Source organism: Lissotriton helveticus, chromosome 7 (assembly GCF_964261635.1).
Source record: "Lissotriton helveticus chromosome 7, aLisHel1.1, whole genome shotgun sequence".
NCBI lineage: Eukaryota > Metazoa > Chordata > Amphibia > Caudata > Salamandridae > Lissotriton > Lissotriton helveticus.
In genome coordinates, this window is record NC_136068.1 from 1,633,921,571 (window position 1) to 1,633,936,647 (window position 15,077).

Below are 15,077 nucleotides of genomic sequence, written 5' to 3' on the forward strand. Positions count from 1 at the left end.
AGGAGGGTTATCAAGTTCAGTTTTCCCCAGAATCATAGAATTTTTTAATCTCCACACTTTCACCTTGATGCCCGCTGAAATGGCAAAGATTAATGAAGAGAATTTTAGATCTCATCAACAATGGTGCCATCCTCCCAGTGCCAGAACACAAGTGAGGTCTAGGATGTTAATCTATCAAGTTCCTGGTACAAAAGCAACCAGGAGACTTCTATATTGTTGTGGATTTGAAAAACATCAACAAGTTCATTCCTTACCAATGATTGAAGATGGTAACTTTGCAATCCATCCTTCCTCTAATATCTCCAGGAATGTTCTTTAGTTACCAATACAGCACAGTTCTCAGAAGTTTCTAGGATTCCATGTTTTTGAAAATCACTTCCAGGTACGTGTCTTGCTATTTGGACTGGTTTTGGCACCCAGGGTGTTCACGAAGATTCTATGGTGGGTAACCATCATTCTCTAGATATATTTTGATTTGCTTTCGTCGATATCTACCTTTTCTTTTTCAAAGGGTCAGGAGGCAGTCCAACTGGTCTGCAAAGTTTTATTGTCTAATGGGTTTTATCTAAAAAAAAGCCAAGTCTCATTTTAAACCAATACAGAGGCTGTTTATTGTAGCCCTCTTTATGACAAATGTTGGGATGGTGTTCCTTCAACCAGCAAGGTAAGAGCAACTGAGGAACCAGTTAACTCATCTCCTCGGTCACTGAGAAACCTCAGTAAGACTGTGGTTAGCAGTTCAGAGAGACATGGTATCCTTTTTGTCTTTGGTTCCCTGGGCTCGTCTTCACCTTTATACCCTAGTGAAGTATCTTTTGGGTCACTGTGGTCCAATGTCACAGAACTACAAACTCATAGCTCTCATACTACAGGAGATAGTGCCCAAGCTGCAATGTGGTTGAATCCTTCCAACCTGATCAAGGGGGTTTTGTTATCTCCTCCTCTTCTCGTTACAGTGACCACAGATGGTAGCAGTCTGGGTTGCAGGGCAATAATGCAGACACACTCTGTTCAAGGTTTATGGTCCAGGAAGGAATACAGCCATTCTTCCAACAGGAAGGAACTCACAGCAATATATTAGCTTTAGCATCCTTCCTCAATGATCAGGTAGTCAGAATTTGCACAGACAATCAAGTGGCAGGGAGAATGACAGGCGAAGAAATTGAGTTGCCCATTGGCATCCTCAGAGCCCATGACTATGATTCCCTTGGTTCTTCTGAATGTTCAAAACAGAAGAAGAAAGTTGTGGTTGGAGTTGTTTGCTTCCCCACACAACACTATTCCCCTGAAGTTTTGCTCGCTCTGTCCACATCCTCAGGCCTGTGGGGTGGACGCTATGAGTTTCAGGTGGCTCAAGGAACTTATGTTTGCCTTTTCTCCATTTTCTTTGATGAAGGTCTTAGTCAAGATCGGGAAGGAATGAGCAGAGTTTCTTCTGGTTGCTGCACAATGATGTCACTCTGGTTTACTCTGTTATCCAAGTTGGAGGTGAAAACACCATGGATATTTTTCATATCACCTTATCCTCGCAGGTTCCATCTACTTCCACAGAAAAAGAGCTCACTAACAGTCAAGCATTTGAAAGGCAAAGATTAAAAGCCTTAGATTGCTCTCTGAGGTCTCTATCCGGAACTCCAGAAAGTTAATTACTTTGACTCTTTACGAGAGACACTCAAGACACTTTGATTCTTGGTGTATCTCCAAGGGTTACATTGACTCATCCTGTCGGGGCTCCTTAATTTGGGATTTTTTGAGAGATGGATTTCTAATGGAGTTATATGCTTCCACAACCAGTGAGAAGCAATTAAAGCCATTATGGGTTCTGACATAGATACCCTTGACATGCAGGTTTCTAGACTTCTGAGAAGATTCTTCATACAAAGATTGGGGTACATACTTATGTCCCTTCTTTGGATCCGCCCTTAGATCTTTTGGCTTTACTAAACTTTTGAACCTTTAGACTCAGTATCTCTAATGTTCCTGACCCTTAAGGTTTATTTTCTTGTTGCCATCTCCACTGGCATAGGCTGGGTGACATTGAGGCCCTCTTGGCTATCAAGCCCTTTTTGAATTTTTTTAATGACAAAATGGTTCTCAGACCTGACGCATCCGTTTTCCCCAAAGTCACATTGTCTTTTCATTTATCCCTGAATTTAGTGTTGCTTACGTTTTTTCTTTTTCCTTCTAATAAGCAGGCATCTATTTGGCACTGGTTGGATCCTCATAGAGCCCTTTCTATATATCTACAGCGAACTGCCTCAGTTCATGCAGTAGAATATATATTTGTGACGTTTAGACTAGCAAAAAAGGGTCACCATCCTTCTACTGCTGGATCCTAATGACTATTTATTTGGCATATCAGAAAGCTAATGTCCCTATCCCTTCCTTGATCCAGGGTTGTTCAACCAGAAGCATGCCCTCTTTATGGGGTTACTTAAAGTATGTCTGTGCTTCAGCAACTTCATTTTCATTTCACACTACAAATTGAGAAAGAGGGCAGTGTTATTTTCTTCTTTTGGTTCTGCAGTTCTCTCCACAGTGCAATAATTTTGTAGTCACAGTTAATATATTTGTCTATGTCTGAAATTTGTGTATTGATTGGTTATACTCTGTGATGAGGAAGACGGGTGAAGGAGATAATGCTTGGATTACCCACCGGTAATATTCATTACTCCGAGTCATAGTGTTCCTCATCACAGTCTTACTTCCCTCCCTCCCTCCGCTCCCTTGGGGGTATGTTGGAGGGTGGGAAAAAATCATACTTGGTTTTTAAAGTGTGCTGCTTGTTTTTTGAGCACTTTGTCAAGACCCCTCAGTTATCAGTCATATGATCATGACATATGGTAAAGAGGGGCAAATGACACAAGTTTTTATTTTGAGGTGTCAACCGAAGCAGTTGTTCAATCAGCGAGGCCCACTTGGCGGAAGACTATGACTCGAAGTAATGAAGATTACTGGTAAGTAATGCGAGCAATACTACATGTCTAGTCCCAGAGGTGTTACATATACATGTTCGACACATATTACTTTGATAGACAGTGGTTTAACAGAACACTGCATTCTTAGGATGAGACACGGTGGATAGAGCAGGTCCATAGGCGGCACAGTCACCACAGTCCAGCCAGCACTCTGATAGAGCCAAGGCCCACATCTAACACAGTAATTGCACATAAAGCATGTCAACACACAACACAGTGATCAGAAGCTGTTAAATGGACCCATCCCATAGATAGTGTTTCCTCATGGAAGAGAATTAGACAGAATAGTAGTGCACACTGCACAACCACAGCCAGCATTGTCCTGCAGACCAGCACAGCTCAGACCACAGTCCAGGTTAATGGTTATCGACTATACATTTTCTGAATTCAGGTTTTTATTAAAAAAAGGTCATGGTCTTGTTTTGCTCTTCTAACCTCTCCTATTAGGTTGGATCCCCCACGGCCTTGGCTGACCGAGCTACAGAGCAGTCTCTGCGGAAGGCAGTGGCATTGCACCAGAATACACTGTACATCCCGCGTGGGGCCTTGTGGGGTGGAGAAGATATTCAAAAGATGGCCGACAGAGGGACTCTAAAGGTGAGAGATCCTAAAGAGCTTTACTAAACTTATGGTACATGTATGTGCCTGATTCGCCTATAAAACTCCAATCCCTTTGATCAGTTATATTTTATATTATCCCTGATGGTGTTATCCATCCACTGGAGCTTTAGACATCTGTGTGCTCTTAATCTATCAGGAAAGGCGGGGTGGTCAGGAAATGAGTTGCTGATTGACATAGTATGATGCTGAATAAATGTAATTTATTCTTTATCAATGGAAGATCTTTGACCTGGATGCATCTCCAATCCCTTTAAAAAACTGGCAAAAGAGGTAGCTTTACTCTGTAGCATAATTCATTATTCCCTAGCTCAGCAATATTCTCTAGAATGACCAAAATACAATGGTCCACTTTTTGTGATACCTGTAGCTCAAGAAACATAATTAGGAAATAATCATGTAAGGATTGTGGGCTTTATCCAAAGAAGAGTTGACGTAGAGCCTTATTATGAGTTTGGCAGTCTCATAGCAGGCTGCCATGCCGCCGCCCTGCTCTGAGACTGCCAAAGCCATAAGAAATCACCTGCCAGAGTACGACTTATAGAAATGTTTCTGGTGGGCAGTTCTTTGGCCATGCCTTTGAAAAGCCACTGTAATAGGAGCGTCAAAGGCAGTTCCTGCAAGACATAGACTTACAAATCCATGCTGTGCAGGAACTGAGGGTGCGTGCAGACAGGGGGTGCACAAGGTTTCCTCGCCACCACCGCCATGAAACATGTGGCAGTGAGGAAAACCATAAGATGTTTGGCAGGGCGGCAGCGGCCCAGCCAAGCAAATTGCAGCCTCAAGACAGCTGCAAAACTGCCACGGACCTCTGATCCCTGGTGTTTGCGGTGGTGCTAATGCGGTCTGACTGCCCAAGTTGTAATGGGGGGTTAGACTGCCGGTGCCCAACTGCCCACACTGCCACCGTGGCTATGGCTGTCCGATGAACCTATGTAATCATAATAAGGCCCATCGGCTTCTGCTCCAATGTCTAGATGTGTTTGGACTCTATCACTTACTTTTCTCAGGAGAGATGGAAGAAGATACTTGTAGACATTGCAAACACTTAGGGGGATAATTGGAGCTTGGCTGACCGTGTACTCAGCCACAAACATGGCGCAGTATCCTGTCTGCCAAACTGATGGTCCTCCTATACTATATAGATACTATAAACTGTTAAGCTTCTGCTGGTAGAGGCCATTCTGGGTTTGCCATTGCAAACATCAGAGCGACAACCTGACAGACATGGGGCTGACAGTGTAAGTACCTCAGACCATCCACCACATTTAATGAGGATGTTCTGATGTACTCTTATCCTGTTAGGGACCATCATGAAAAGCCTGGTAGTCTCAGACAGAAAAAAATCAAAATGATTACACACATGGGAGTAAACTCCCAAATGTTTTGCTTTTCAAAGACAAACTATCTCTTTGAAAGTTTGTTTTTGAAAAGCAAAAAAGGCTGGCTGAGCCATAAATGCAGCTCCTCTGAAGGCTTAGAGATCTCCGCCCAAAAGACAGAGGGGTATATTACCAACAACTAGCGATAATTTTTGTCTCTAACTTGTTTAGAGACAAAAATTATCGCCGCACATCGGCGATTTTTATCGCAGATAAACCTTGCTATTAGCAAGGTTTATCGCAAATGCGATAAAAAACGGCCGCAATGCATGAATATCGCTGAAAAGTCAGCGATATTCATGCATTATCGAGCAAATGCTCTTAGCCATGTTATCCACCTCCCATTGGATAACATGGTGAAGAACTGCTCAGGGCAGGTGTTAGCTTTTGGAGATATTCGCGCTTAGCGCGAATATCTCCAAAAGTTGGTAATAGGAGATAGCGATGTTAGCGACTGTTTCCAGTCGCTAACATCTTGGCACGCCCACTTTGCATGTCATTAGTGATAAATATCACTGACATGCAAAGCGGGGCCCAAGATGGTCGCTATCTCCTATTAGCTGTCACTAACTGGTGTTAGCGACAGCTTGGTAATAGGGAGATAATTTTATCTCCGCTTTCTTGGCTTTTAAAGCCAAAAAAGCGGAGATAAACCCCTTGATAATATACCCCAGAGATCTTTAAATATGGCGAGCGGTAATCTGTGAAGGTGGTGGAGACTATGACCGCCATCCTCTGGTGGATGGTCAGATACCACCATGAATCTAAATAACGCCCTGGTTCTCATAGATAAAAAGTGCTTGAGTATTACCCTTATGGTTTTTTTTTTAGGTCTGGTCTAGAGACAGCCTTAGCTATTTGGCAGCTTCATGCTTTCAAAAAAATTAATTATACAAAAAATACATGCATATATAGATACATACGGGGCTGTTGGTCAGTCCTTTTCATCCAATGATATGTTCGTGTCATTCAAATTGTGCAAGCATAGACAAAGTCTAAGTCCACTCCAGCCATTAGTTGCATCCGACTCAAGTGAGTTGATTTTGCTTCTGCACACCTGAGTCCAGGGCTGGTCTCAGGGCTAATAACCAATATTAACTTTTTATTGCTGATTGTATTTCATGTTATTCTTTTGCAGCGGCTTATGTTTGCAGTCTCGCTACAAACACCTCCAGCTGTCTGTGACAGACAGCATTGTATAGAATACTCCACAGAGCAAATCATTGCTCAAGGTTGGATGGCTCTGTGTTAGTCTTGGATGCCTTGCTCTTATTTGTGACTTTCCTCCGTCTCCATTTCTTTGTTTGATACACACACAGGAGCTTATTGGTTTCGCCCTTGGTAGATTTTTCTTTTGTCCTGCTCCCAACAGTAACATTGTATTTAATAAAATAGAGTAATGTTTAAGCATCAACCGTTTGCTGCATTTTATGGCCACCTAGTGGTTGGTAGTAAAACTGCAGCAGAAATGTGGATGATGCAACATTGATCTTGACAGACATTGAAGACTTCTATAACGAGCATTTGCAATGTAATAGGTTTCGCATTTATGAGAGTTTGAGCGTTTGGTATTGTAAATGCCAATGTCTTTTATTTATGAGTTGTTTTTAAAACAGATAAATAAAAGGCATAGTCATTTACAATGTCAATAGCTTAAACTCTCACAAATGCGAGACCAATTGCATTGAAAATGTGTTGACGTCCGTGCTATGAAAATAAAACAAAAGTGTTAGGAGAGAGTGTGTCCACAAAGCTATTTGGGAAAATAATTCTCGGAGGCTGTAATTAAAGCCTACAGAGTAACAACACACTTAACAAGGGGTGTCACAATGGGAGGTTACAAAATGAGACAAGGCGGTACTAGGGAGGGACTACTTAGCCTATTGATCAATGAACAGTTTACAGTGGAAATGACACAAACCACTGAAAAATATTGGCGGAGAGTGAGCGGAGCTTCTAGTCCCTACCTGAATTCAGCATGCCTCGCAGAGCAGCGCTTGTGCTGCCCAGGTTCAACCTCAAAAAATGTACTGACAATGCTAGTCAGTCTCCCATGTACATAAAGGTGAGTGAGACTGTCACTCTTTAATGCTGATTTCATATTTTTGCCCAAACAAATGCATTGTAGGTTTGCCAAAGCCAGACCTATTGGATTTGCCAAACCCTTTGGCTGGAAAACTATGTTGATTTGCTGTCAAATAATGAGGGTACTAAAGAGGTTATCTTTAGTGTTAAGAAACTAATTTCTGTTTTGGATTTAGCCAGCTCTGTTAAGCTAAACAATGATTTCCTAATGGCCTATTGTCACAATGCTTTTGATACTGACTATTTTTAGGATCATGTCTGTCTTAGGCATGTTTGAATACATCTGAATTGTAAACTGTTTGATTAGCATTCCTGAGGCTTGACAAATACGCTCAAACGTCATGGCAATGGCATTAGCTCATGAGGACTATATTTGAATCCTGGTGACGGGGATACAAGTGGGCCTTCCCACAGAAAAGTGACAGACCAGCTGGGTAGTCTGATCTGCACTAGCAATGAATTTAAGTTCACCACCCACAGACAGTTCTGGTCTGTGGGAGTGCGTCAGAAAACATGCTGCACAGGTGCGATACATGGAAATCCGGGATGCGCCGGAGAATGATGCAGTGCCGGAAAACAGGCACTGTGTTGATTTCTTCAGCCGCAGTCCCCCAATGCGCCGATTATTTCAGCTGAACTGAAGGACCTGAGTTGGTGTGGTGATCTCGGACTTTGGAGATCGTTCCACAGGACGCCGCGAGCGGCATAGCTTGGAAATGTCTCCCTCTCTGCGGTCCTGCTTTAGAAACACAGGCGCTGGAAGGGCGATGCATCGATTTTCTTAGTTTCTTCAAGTTCTTTCATCTCCCTGCCACAGGAACAACCTCAAGAGGCCTAGAACTGGAACAGGCACCTTCTGGCAAGTTGGAATTCCCAGCTGGGGAGTTCAGGGAAGCTGGAGGTGAAGTCTTTGTGGCCCTGAGACTTCATAAGATGAGCCAAGCACACACAAGCCCTTGGAGATTCTTCACAAGTAGATTCACAACAAAGTTCCAGTCTTTGTCCTCTCCTTGGCAGAAGTAGGAACTGCAGGCCAACCCAGCAAAGCATCAAACAACAAAAGGGCAGTACTCCTCCTTACAGCTCTTCAGCTCCTCTTCCTTGGTAGAGGTTCCTCTTGATTACAGAAGTAATCTAAAGTCCTGGGGTTTAAGGTCTAACATTTTTGCCCCATTTTCTCTTTGCAGTCTTTGTTGCAAGAGTCTCTGAGCTCGGTAAAAATCAGTTCTATCCTCTCTGGCCCAGCTTCACTACAGGAGGTGGAGACAGCATTGTGCAGAGCAGACAGCCTATTCAGGTGCTTGTGAAAACTCCTCCCACCATTCTAAATGCAGAGAGGTATTTTCAGCCTGGCTATGAGTCACAGGAAAAGCAGAATACACCTCAACCCCCCTTGTGACTGTCTACAGTTACTGCACATCCCCAGCTCCTGTCACGCCAAAAATAGACAGTGAATATACAAACTAGCAGAGGCGCACATAATGGCTGAACAAGAAAATGCCTACTTTCAAAAAGTAAATGAAACAAATGATGGATGGAATGCTAGAAAATTCATACATTCACCCTCAGACTCAAAGATCTGGGTTTAATCCAAATTTTCTTCTGCTCACCATGCCACTCCAGTTTAGACCAAGCCATATACAAATCAGTCTTGACCCTGTTCCTCATGGGAACAGTCCAGCCTGAAATGCCAAGCCCTGTCCACCCTGGACCGGAAACAAGTATCCTGGGACCGGTTTCAGGGCATCACCCTTCATCAGCCAGGCTAGCTTGAATCCAGGGTGCTGTCAGTACGAGACCCACGTCTAGGCATATCTTTCCCACTTAGGACAACAAAAGCAAAAGGAACAAATGATGGATGGAATGCTGAACAATGCAAACATTCACCCCCAGCCATAAAGATCTGGGTTTAATCCATCATTGTTTTGATCACCACGCCACCCTAGTTTGGACCCAGCCATATGCAAATCAGCCTTGACCCTGTTCCTCATGGGAATGGTCAAGCCCGAACTACCAAGAGAGGTTCTCCCTGGCCTGGAAACAAGCATCCTGGGACCAGTTTCGAGGCATCAACCCTCCTCAGCCAGGCTAGCTTGAATCCAGTGGTGCAGTGCGCATATGTCGGCACATACCCTTCCCACGTAGGGCAACAAAAGAAAAAGGAACAATATAGGCCCAGATCTCTGTACTGGGGTGAACGTATGACATTGTTCTGCATTCTGTCCATCAATTTTTGTTTTCTCATTTCTCACCCCGAGTGGGACGGGCATTCCCAGACATGGGTCCTGTGCCCTCCATGCCACTGGAGTCAAGCTAGCCTGGCTGATGAGGGGTGATACCCCGAAACCGGTCCAAGGATGCTTGTTTCCAGTCGAGGGAGGACCTGGCCTGGAAGTTCAGGCTGTACTGTTGCCATGAGGAACAGGGTCAGGACTGATTCGCCTATGGATGGGTGTAAACTAAAATGACATGGGGAACAATAAAATGATTGTTTAGGCCCAGATCGTTTTACCGGTGTGAATGTATGACATTGTTCTGCATTCTGACCATCAATTGTTCTTATTGTACTTTCTAAAAGTGGCATTTTTAAAAACAATTTAAAAACTCCTATACTAAAAGATGTGTTATTACAGTCTGAGTTCAGATAGTCTGAACTCATTCCTCTATCTTGTAATATTGGAAAGTCTATGGAACAGACAGCCTTTCAACAGGGAAAAATGAAGGAGACTATTTCACTATCAGGACATGTAAAACACATGAGTACATGCCATACCTTTCACATACACTGCACCCTGCCTATGGGGTTCATTGGGCCCATCATAGGGATGCTTTACTTGTAAGAAAAGTGAAGGTTAGGGCCTGGCAAGTGGGTGCACTGGTCAGGTTGACAAGGCAGTCTAAGACTGCGCGCGAAGACACTGCAGTGTCATGTCTGAGACAAATTTGCTACTCATGTGGGTGGCACAACCAGTGCTGCAAGCCCACTAGTAGCATTTGCTTTCCAGGCCCTGGACACACTCAGTGCACTTTTCTAGGGACTTACCAGTAAAGCAAATATGCCAATCATGGAGAACGAATCATAATCACAATTTACACAGGGAACATTTGCTCTTTGACATTAATCTGCAGTGGCGAAGTGCCCAAAGCATCTAAGCCAGGAAAAAACGAAATCCAGCACACAGTCAAAAAGGCATGAGGTAGAGGCAAAAATTCAAGAGAAACCACAACAAGGGTGCCAAGTCTAACACATAACAAAACCATGATGGACCCAAGTCTTCTTTCTCTCTATGTCCATACAGCCAGATGCCATGGTTTGAAGAAAATCCTTTGACTTAGGGCACTATGACATGGCTGCCCTGCCATGTGTGTCAGAGAGTATGTGGTTGCATGAACATACATGTGTATGAATGGAATATATGTGTATGGGTGACTGAGAGACCGTGTCATATGTACTTATGACACAGGACATACCTTTCGCCATACGTGGCACCAATACATGTTTAACATTAATGGGAGAAATTGAAAGTGTAGAAAAATGTTCTGCAAAAATATTCCGAGTATGGAACATTTTTTTGCAAATTTCTCCAACTTAAAATAATGTCTGTATTTTTCAATTATAAATATGGGATGGTATCGAGAAAATTACACTTAAGATTTAACTTTGTTTATGTGGATTCCATAAACTCATCATTAAGATTTTCTCCAATTTTCCAAGTGTAATATTTATAACATTAAAATACATTTGTTTAAATGGGAGGAATTTTAAGTGAATTAACATACTTCATAAAACATTAAGAGGTATTTAGCTAAAGTGAAAATGGAGAAAGATATTAATACTTAATGTTTCATAGAAAACATTTTCTTCACTTTAAATTTCTCCCATTTGAAAAAATGACTATTTTTCATTTATAAATATGGCACAATGTCAACTGGTCACTGGGAGCTAACGGCCTGATACCTGTAAGACACTTTAAAAAGGGAGTACTTTAAAATGTAGAGCTAATCATTGAGGTAACTTTTAATTTAAATTTTCTGCCATTTAAAAGCATTCAGAAACATAATTTGTTCTCGCACTCCAATATTGAGTTGAGGAGGAATTTCATTTGAGACCTAAATGCTTCAGTGTTTCAGTTCTTCAATGCTCATTATCAACCCCTGCTTATCTGCAGCCTAATGATAATATTGCAAGGTAAACACAGCATTCCCTTAATGTTAAAAGAAAAATGTAACCTTTTGCTGATTTAAAAATTAACTTAAAGGCTCCAAGCTACTTTAAAGGAGTCTGGGAGCTTCTGGTAGCTTACGATCGACTGGTTGGGGAAGCCAGCCCTAAATGAGGTCTATGTCTTTGGCAAGTAGGTTGGAGTGGCCCTCCCCTCATAGTAAGAAGTGAGGGTGGGATGATTTGTGCCACCTTTATTTTGTTTCATTTATTTGAGGTTCTAGGTGAAATGGTTCACCTGAAAATCAGGTGCCAGTATTATACTTGTATTAGTGCTTTGTGGCTCTAATCAGTATATGTAACCATGTATTTTTCCAGATAGCCTGCATACGTCCATGTCTGGATGGATACATGCATACCCGGATACGACCGGCACGGGAGCCGCAGCCTCAACACCTGGCATGGCGCTCACTAAAGCAGACCTAATGGGCAGCCGGAGAGCCTTCAAATCAGAGCTCAGAGACGAGCTGAGGCAGGACCTCTCTGCAGGTTTAACGAAATTTCATTCAGACTTACCCATGAGGCTTACAGACTTGCACACAGCTGTAGATGCAGTGGTCCAAAGGTCCCTGGACACTGAAAAGCAAGTGGAGGCCCATACGACTGCTGAGAATGATATGACAGCCTGATAAGAAGCATTAGAGGAAAAGCTCACACATTCATTTGCCTGTAAAAACCTCTAAAGAAGGAAGAACTTATGGCTCAGTGAACTTAGTCAAGAGGTCATTGACTCCAACCTGGAGGCCTGTGTTATTGGCATGTTCCCATCCTTGTTGTGTGACAACCATTCAAAAGTCTAGGAGGGCAGAGTCCACCATGTGGACCCAAAAAAGCAGTCCCAGTAGCAGAGACCAAGAGTTGTCTTGATCAAGTTCCATGTTAGAAGCCGGAGTTCCCGCGTGCACCGTTGTTGTCAAGTGCGTGACCCGGACCTCCCCCTTCCACGTTAGGCCAAGAAAGGACACCGTCCGACACAGCCCTGCTCACCCCCTTAGTACCTTAGTAGCTTGACACGAGCTGCCAGGCTTATCTCCAAGGCACGAGTGTTCAGTATGTGCAACCACGCCAACAGCAATCCCAATGATGTCACCACAAATGGACTCCACACGAGTTTGTGTAAAACGAGTATAGTTTATATAAAAAGATATACGAACTGACCATACGATACAACTCCCACATATATACACTGGGTAATATTGTGTCCTGTGGGTTGGGCAGTTCTAATCCCCAACCACAGCATCTAACCAACAGTTATGCTGACTTTTAACCGTTCTCAACTAGATTCACACACATTGCAAAATTCAAGGAATACTGCACTACTTAAAGATGGGTCCCTGTACAGTGGCACTGTTGCAGGGATTCTGCTCATACACAGAACTGTGCACAGAGACCCAGGACCTCAGTGAATTGTGGTGTACCAAAAAACTCACCTCAGTACCTAGAACCCCTAACCGACTAGCATCAGTGTCTCATTAGCTCTCCGCTCTATAGCAAAGTTACCAATAATTAGACAACCCAGAACATGCGACTTAGGATACTCTAAGGAATGGTGGGAATCAAGAACACTCTTTCGTTTTTATTCTCATACGAGTACACAAAGTGAGTAAATAAAAACAAGGAAAAGTTTTAAATGTTTATTTTAACAATGTGCTATAAGATGCAGTATTTTTGTGAACATAAGCAGGCATATGATTAAAAATAATACGATCAGCATTGTTACAATTCCATAAAACACAAAAGGAGAAATCATATTATGATAGTGGAAACAGGTCCTATAGTGCCTCCTGTACCACCCTCTCTTGCTAAGGACTAGGTTTTATAATAATAGAAAGTCTCTTAGGCTTGAATGGGGAACCCCATACCTCAAAGATCAGTAGAGGTGAATCACATCAGGATCATCAAAAGCTCTCTCTCTTTGGAAACGGATTTTCTGCAAGTGCCCTAATCATGCATGCAGTGCAATATTAAAGGCGCTAGATATTCAGTTAGCTGCAGCTGTGTGCATGTTGTGTCTAGAGCGTGGGCCGATCAGCCCGAATAACAGCTAACATTGTTATGGTAACCTTGGAGGCTTGTGTACTCACAGTGCAGACTAAGGCCGCGATGTAAATCTAGGGATGTTGAAAACAAGCTGTTCTCATGTGAAGAAATTCAATCAGCCTAACTTACTACAACAGTTACATGCAGTGTCTTGTGCAAAAGCAGCAAAAAGGTAAAATGGTGTTTAAACTTCTAATAATCCTATGCTAACATAGCAATGGTTGCAAGCAGGGCCCTCCCTTCACTACACCACAGTGAAACAATGAAATGCGTAGTGTCAAGATCATGTACTGAGTCAACACAAGATAATGCAATTCGATTCGCTACCAGCATGCCCTGTTCAAGAAGAAATACAGCAATGCATCATGCTGCAATTACGTACAGTGCGATAGGAAAACAATGCAATGCGCATCACCACCATCATCCCCTGTGCAAGGAAGTAATAAGGTAATGCGTCACAGTGCAATTCCGTACAATACAGTAAACAATCAATGCAGTGCGCTACGCTATGATCCTGTATCCTGTAAGAGAAACATAACGTAAGGCGTAGTGCACTAACCCCTGAGTTCGTTAAGCACCTCTAGTGTCAGACGTTGTTCAATAGTTCGATAGTTCGTTAGCAGCAAAAATGCAACGTGTTATACAACTGTTTTTAGAAGTTGTGCGACTGGTTACCCCCAACACAGATCAACGATGACACCCAAGTTCCACTCCAGGCCCTGGCCCCTGTACTGCCCTGTCCGCGATCAGCACGGACCGAGATCCGGGCCGAAGCAACAGGCGCACACAGCTGCCGGCAGCGAGAAACTGAGAGAGTGTCCCTCCGGGCCTGCACCCTTCCCCAGGCGATGATCCACTTTACCTGGGGGGCGCGACCCCACTCTCCTCCTGCCGCAGAGGCTTGGCCTCACTCAAGAACCTTGTCACCACGGGCAAGGTGCGCTCGGGCTGGTAGTTCAGCTCCTGCGGTGCTGCCGGTCAGGGCTGCCAATGTTCAGCACAAACTCCTTCCACAAAGCCTTCCACATGGTGCTGTAGCTACCTTACGTTGCCTTTGATGGCCGATCCCTTGGCTCTCCTCTCCAGCACTGTTAGGACTTCTTCACTCCCTTGTGCTTACCGCTCCTCGGTACTCCTCACCAGTTCCTCCGGTGGCACCTTCGACATGCACCCCCCGGCGCGTCCGAGACTCACTGTGTCTCCTGGTGCACATCACTAATGCCCGAGCCGCACCACGACATGCACACTGCCGGTCTGAGTCTCTCCTCTTCACCACACGCCGCATATCGTGTGTCGAAGATTCACTCCTTCTTAGTGCCCACGATGTCCCGGCACTCTTCACTAGTGCTTGGACTGCACTACGACAAACACCCCCTGCGCATCCCGAATCTCGTCTTCTTCCACAATGCCTACAATTTACAGGTGCTCCAACACCTGTAGCCGCACCAAGACACTCACCCTGCGCGTCAGAGTCTTGATTCGCTCTGGATGCCCACGATCACTTTAGGCACCCCTTTGGAGGTCACGGTCTGCCACGACACGGTCCCACCACCGCGCCACTTGAGACTTCCAGGAAACTTTTATTTTATGTTCCTGTGATTCCAAACAGGGAGCCATCTCACCTCGGGCCCTTGGGGTACAGGACGCAGCACACAGCAAAGTCCTGCTCAGGAAGAAGGGGGGGCATGACCCACTGCAGCGCTCCTTTAGCCTCTCCTCAGTCAAGAGCTACAAACTGCTCACAAACCC

At 44.0% G+C, this 15,077-nt stretch overlaps 1 protein-coding gene across 1 annotated transcript in view; it reads left to right on the forward strand.

Moving 5' to 3' along the window:
• The window catches only part of ASPDH (aspartate dehydrogenase domain containing), a 267,820-nt gene that overhangs the window by 204,328 nt on the left and 48,415 nt on the right, over window positions 1-15,077 (forward strand). Inside the window, exon 5 of the mRNA XM_078655309.1 lies at window positions 3,426-3,575. Coding sequence (XP_078511435.1) covers window positions 3,426-3,575 — 150 coding nt within the window. The remainder of the gene's footprint in view (window positions 1-3,425; window positions 3,576-15,077) is intronic.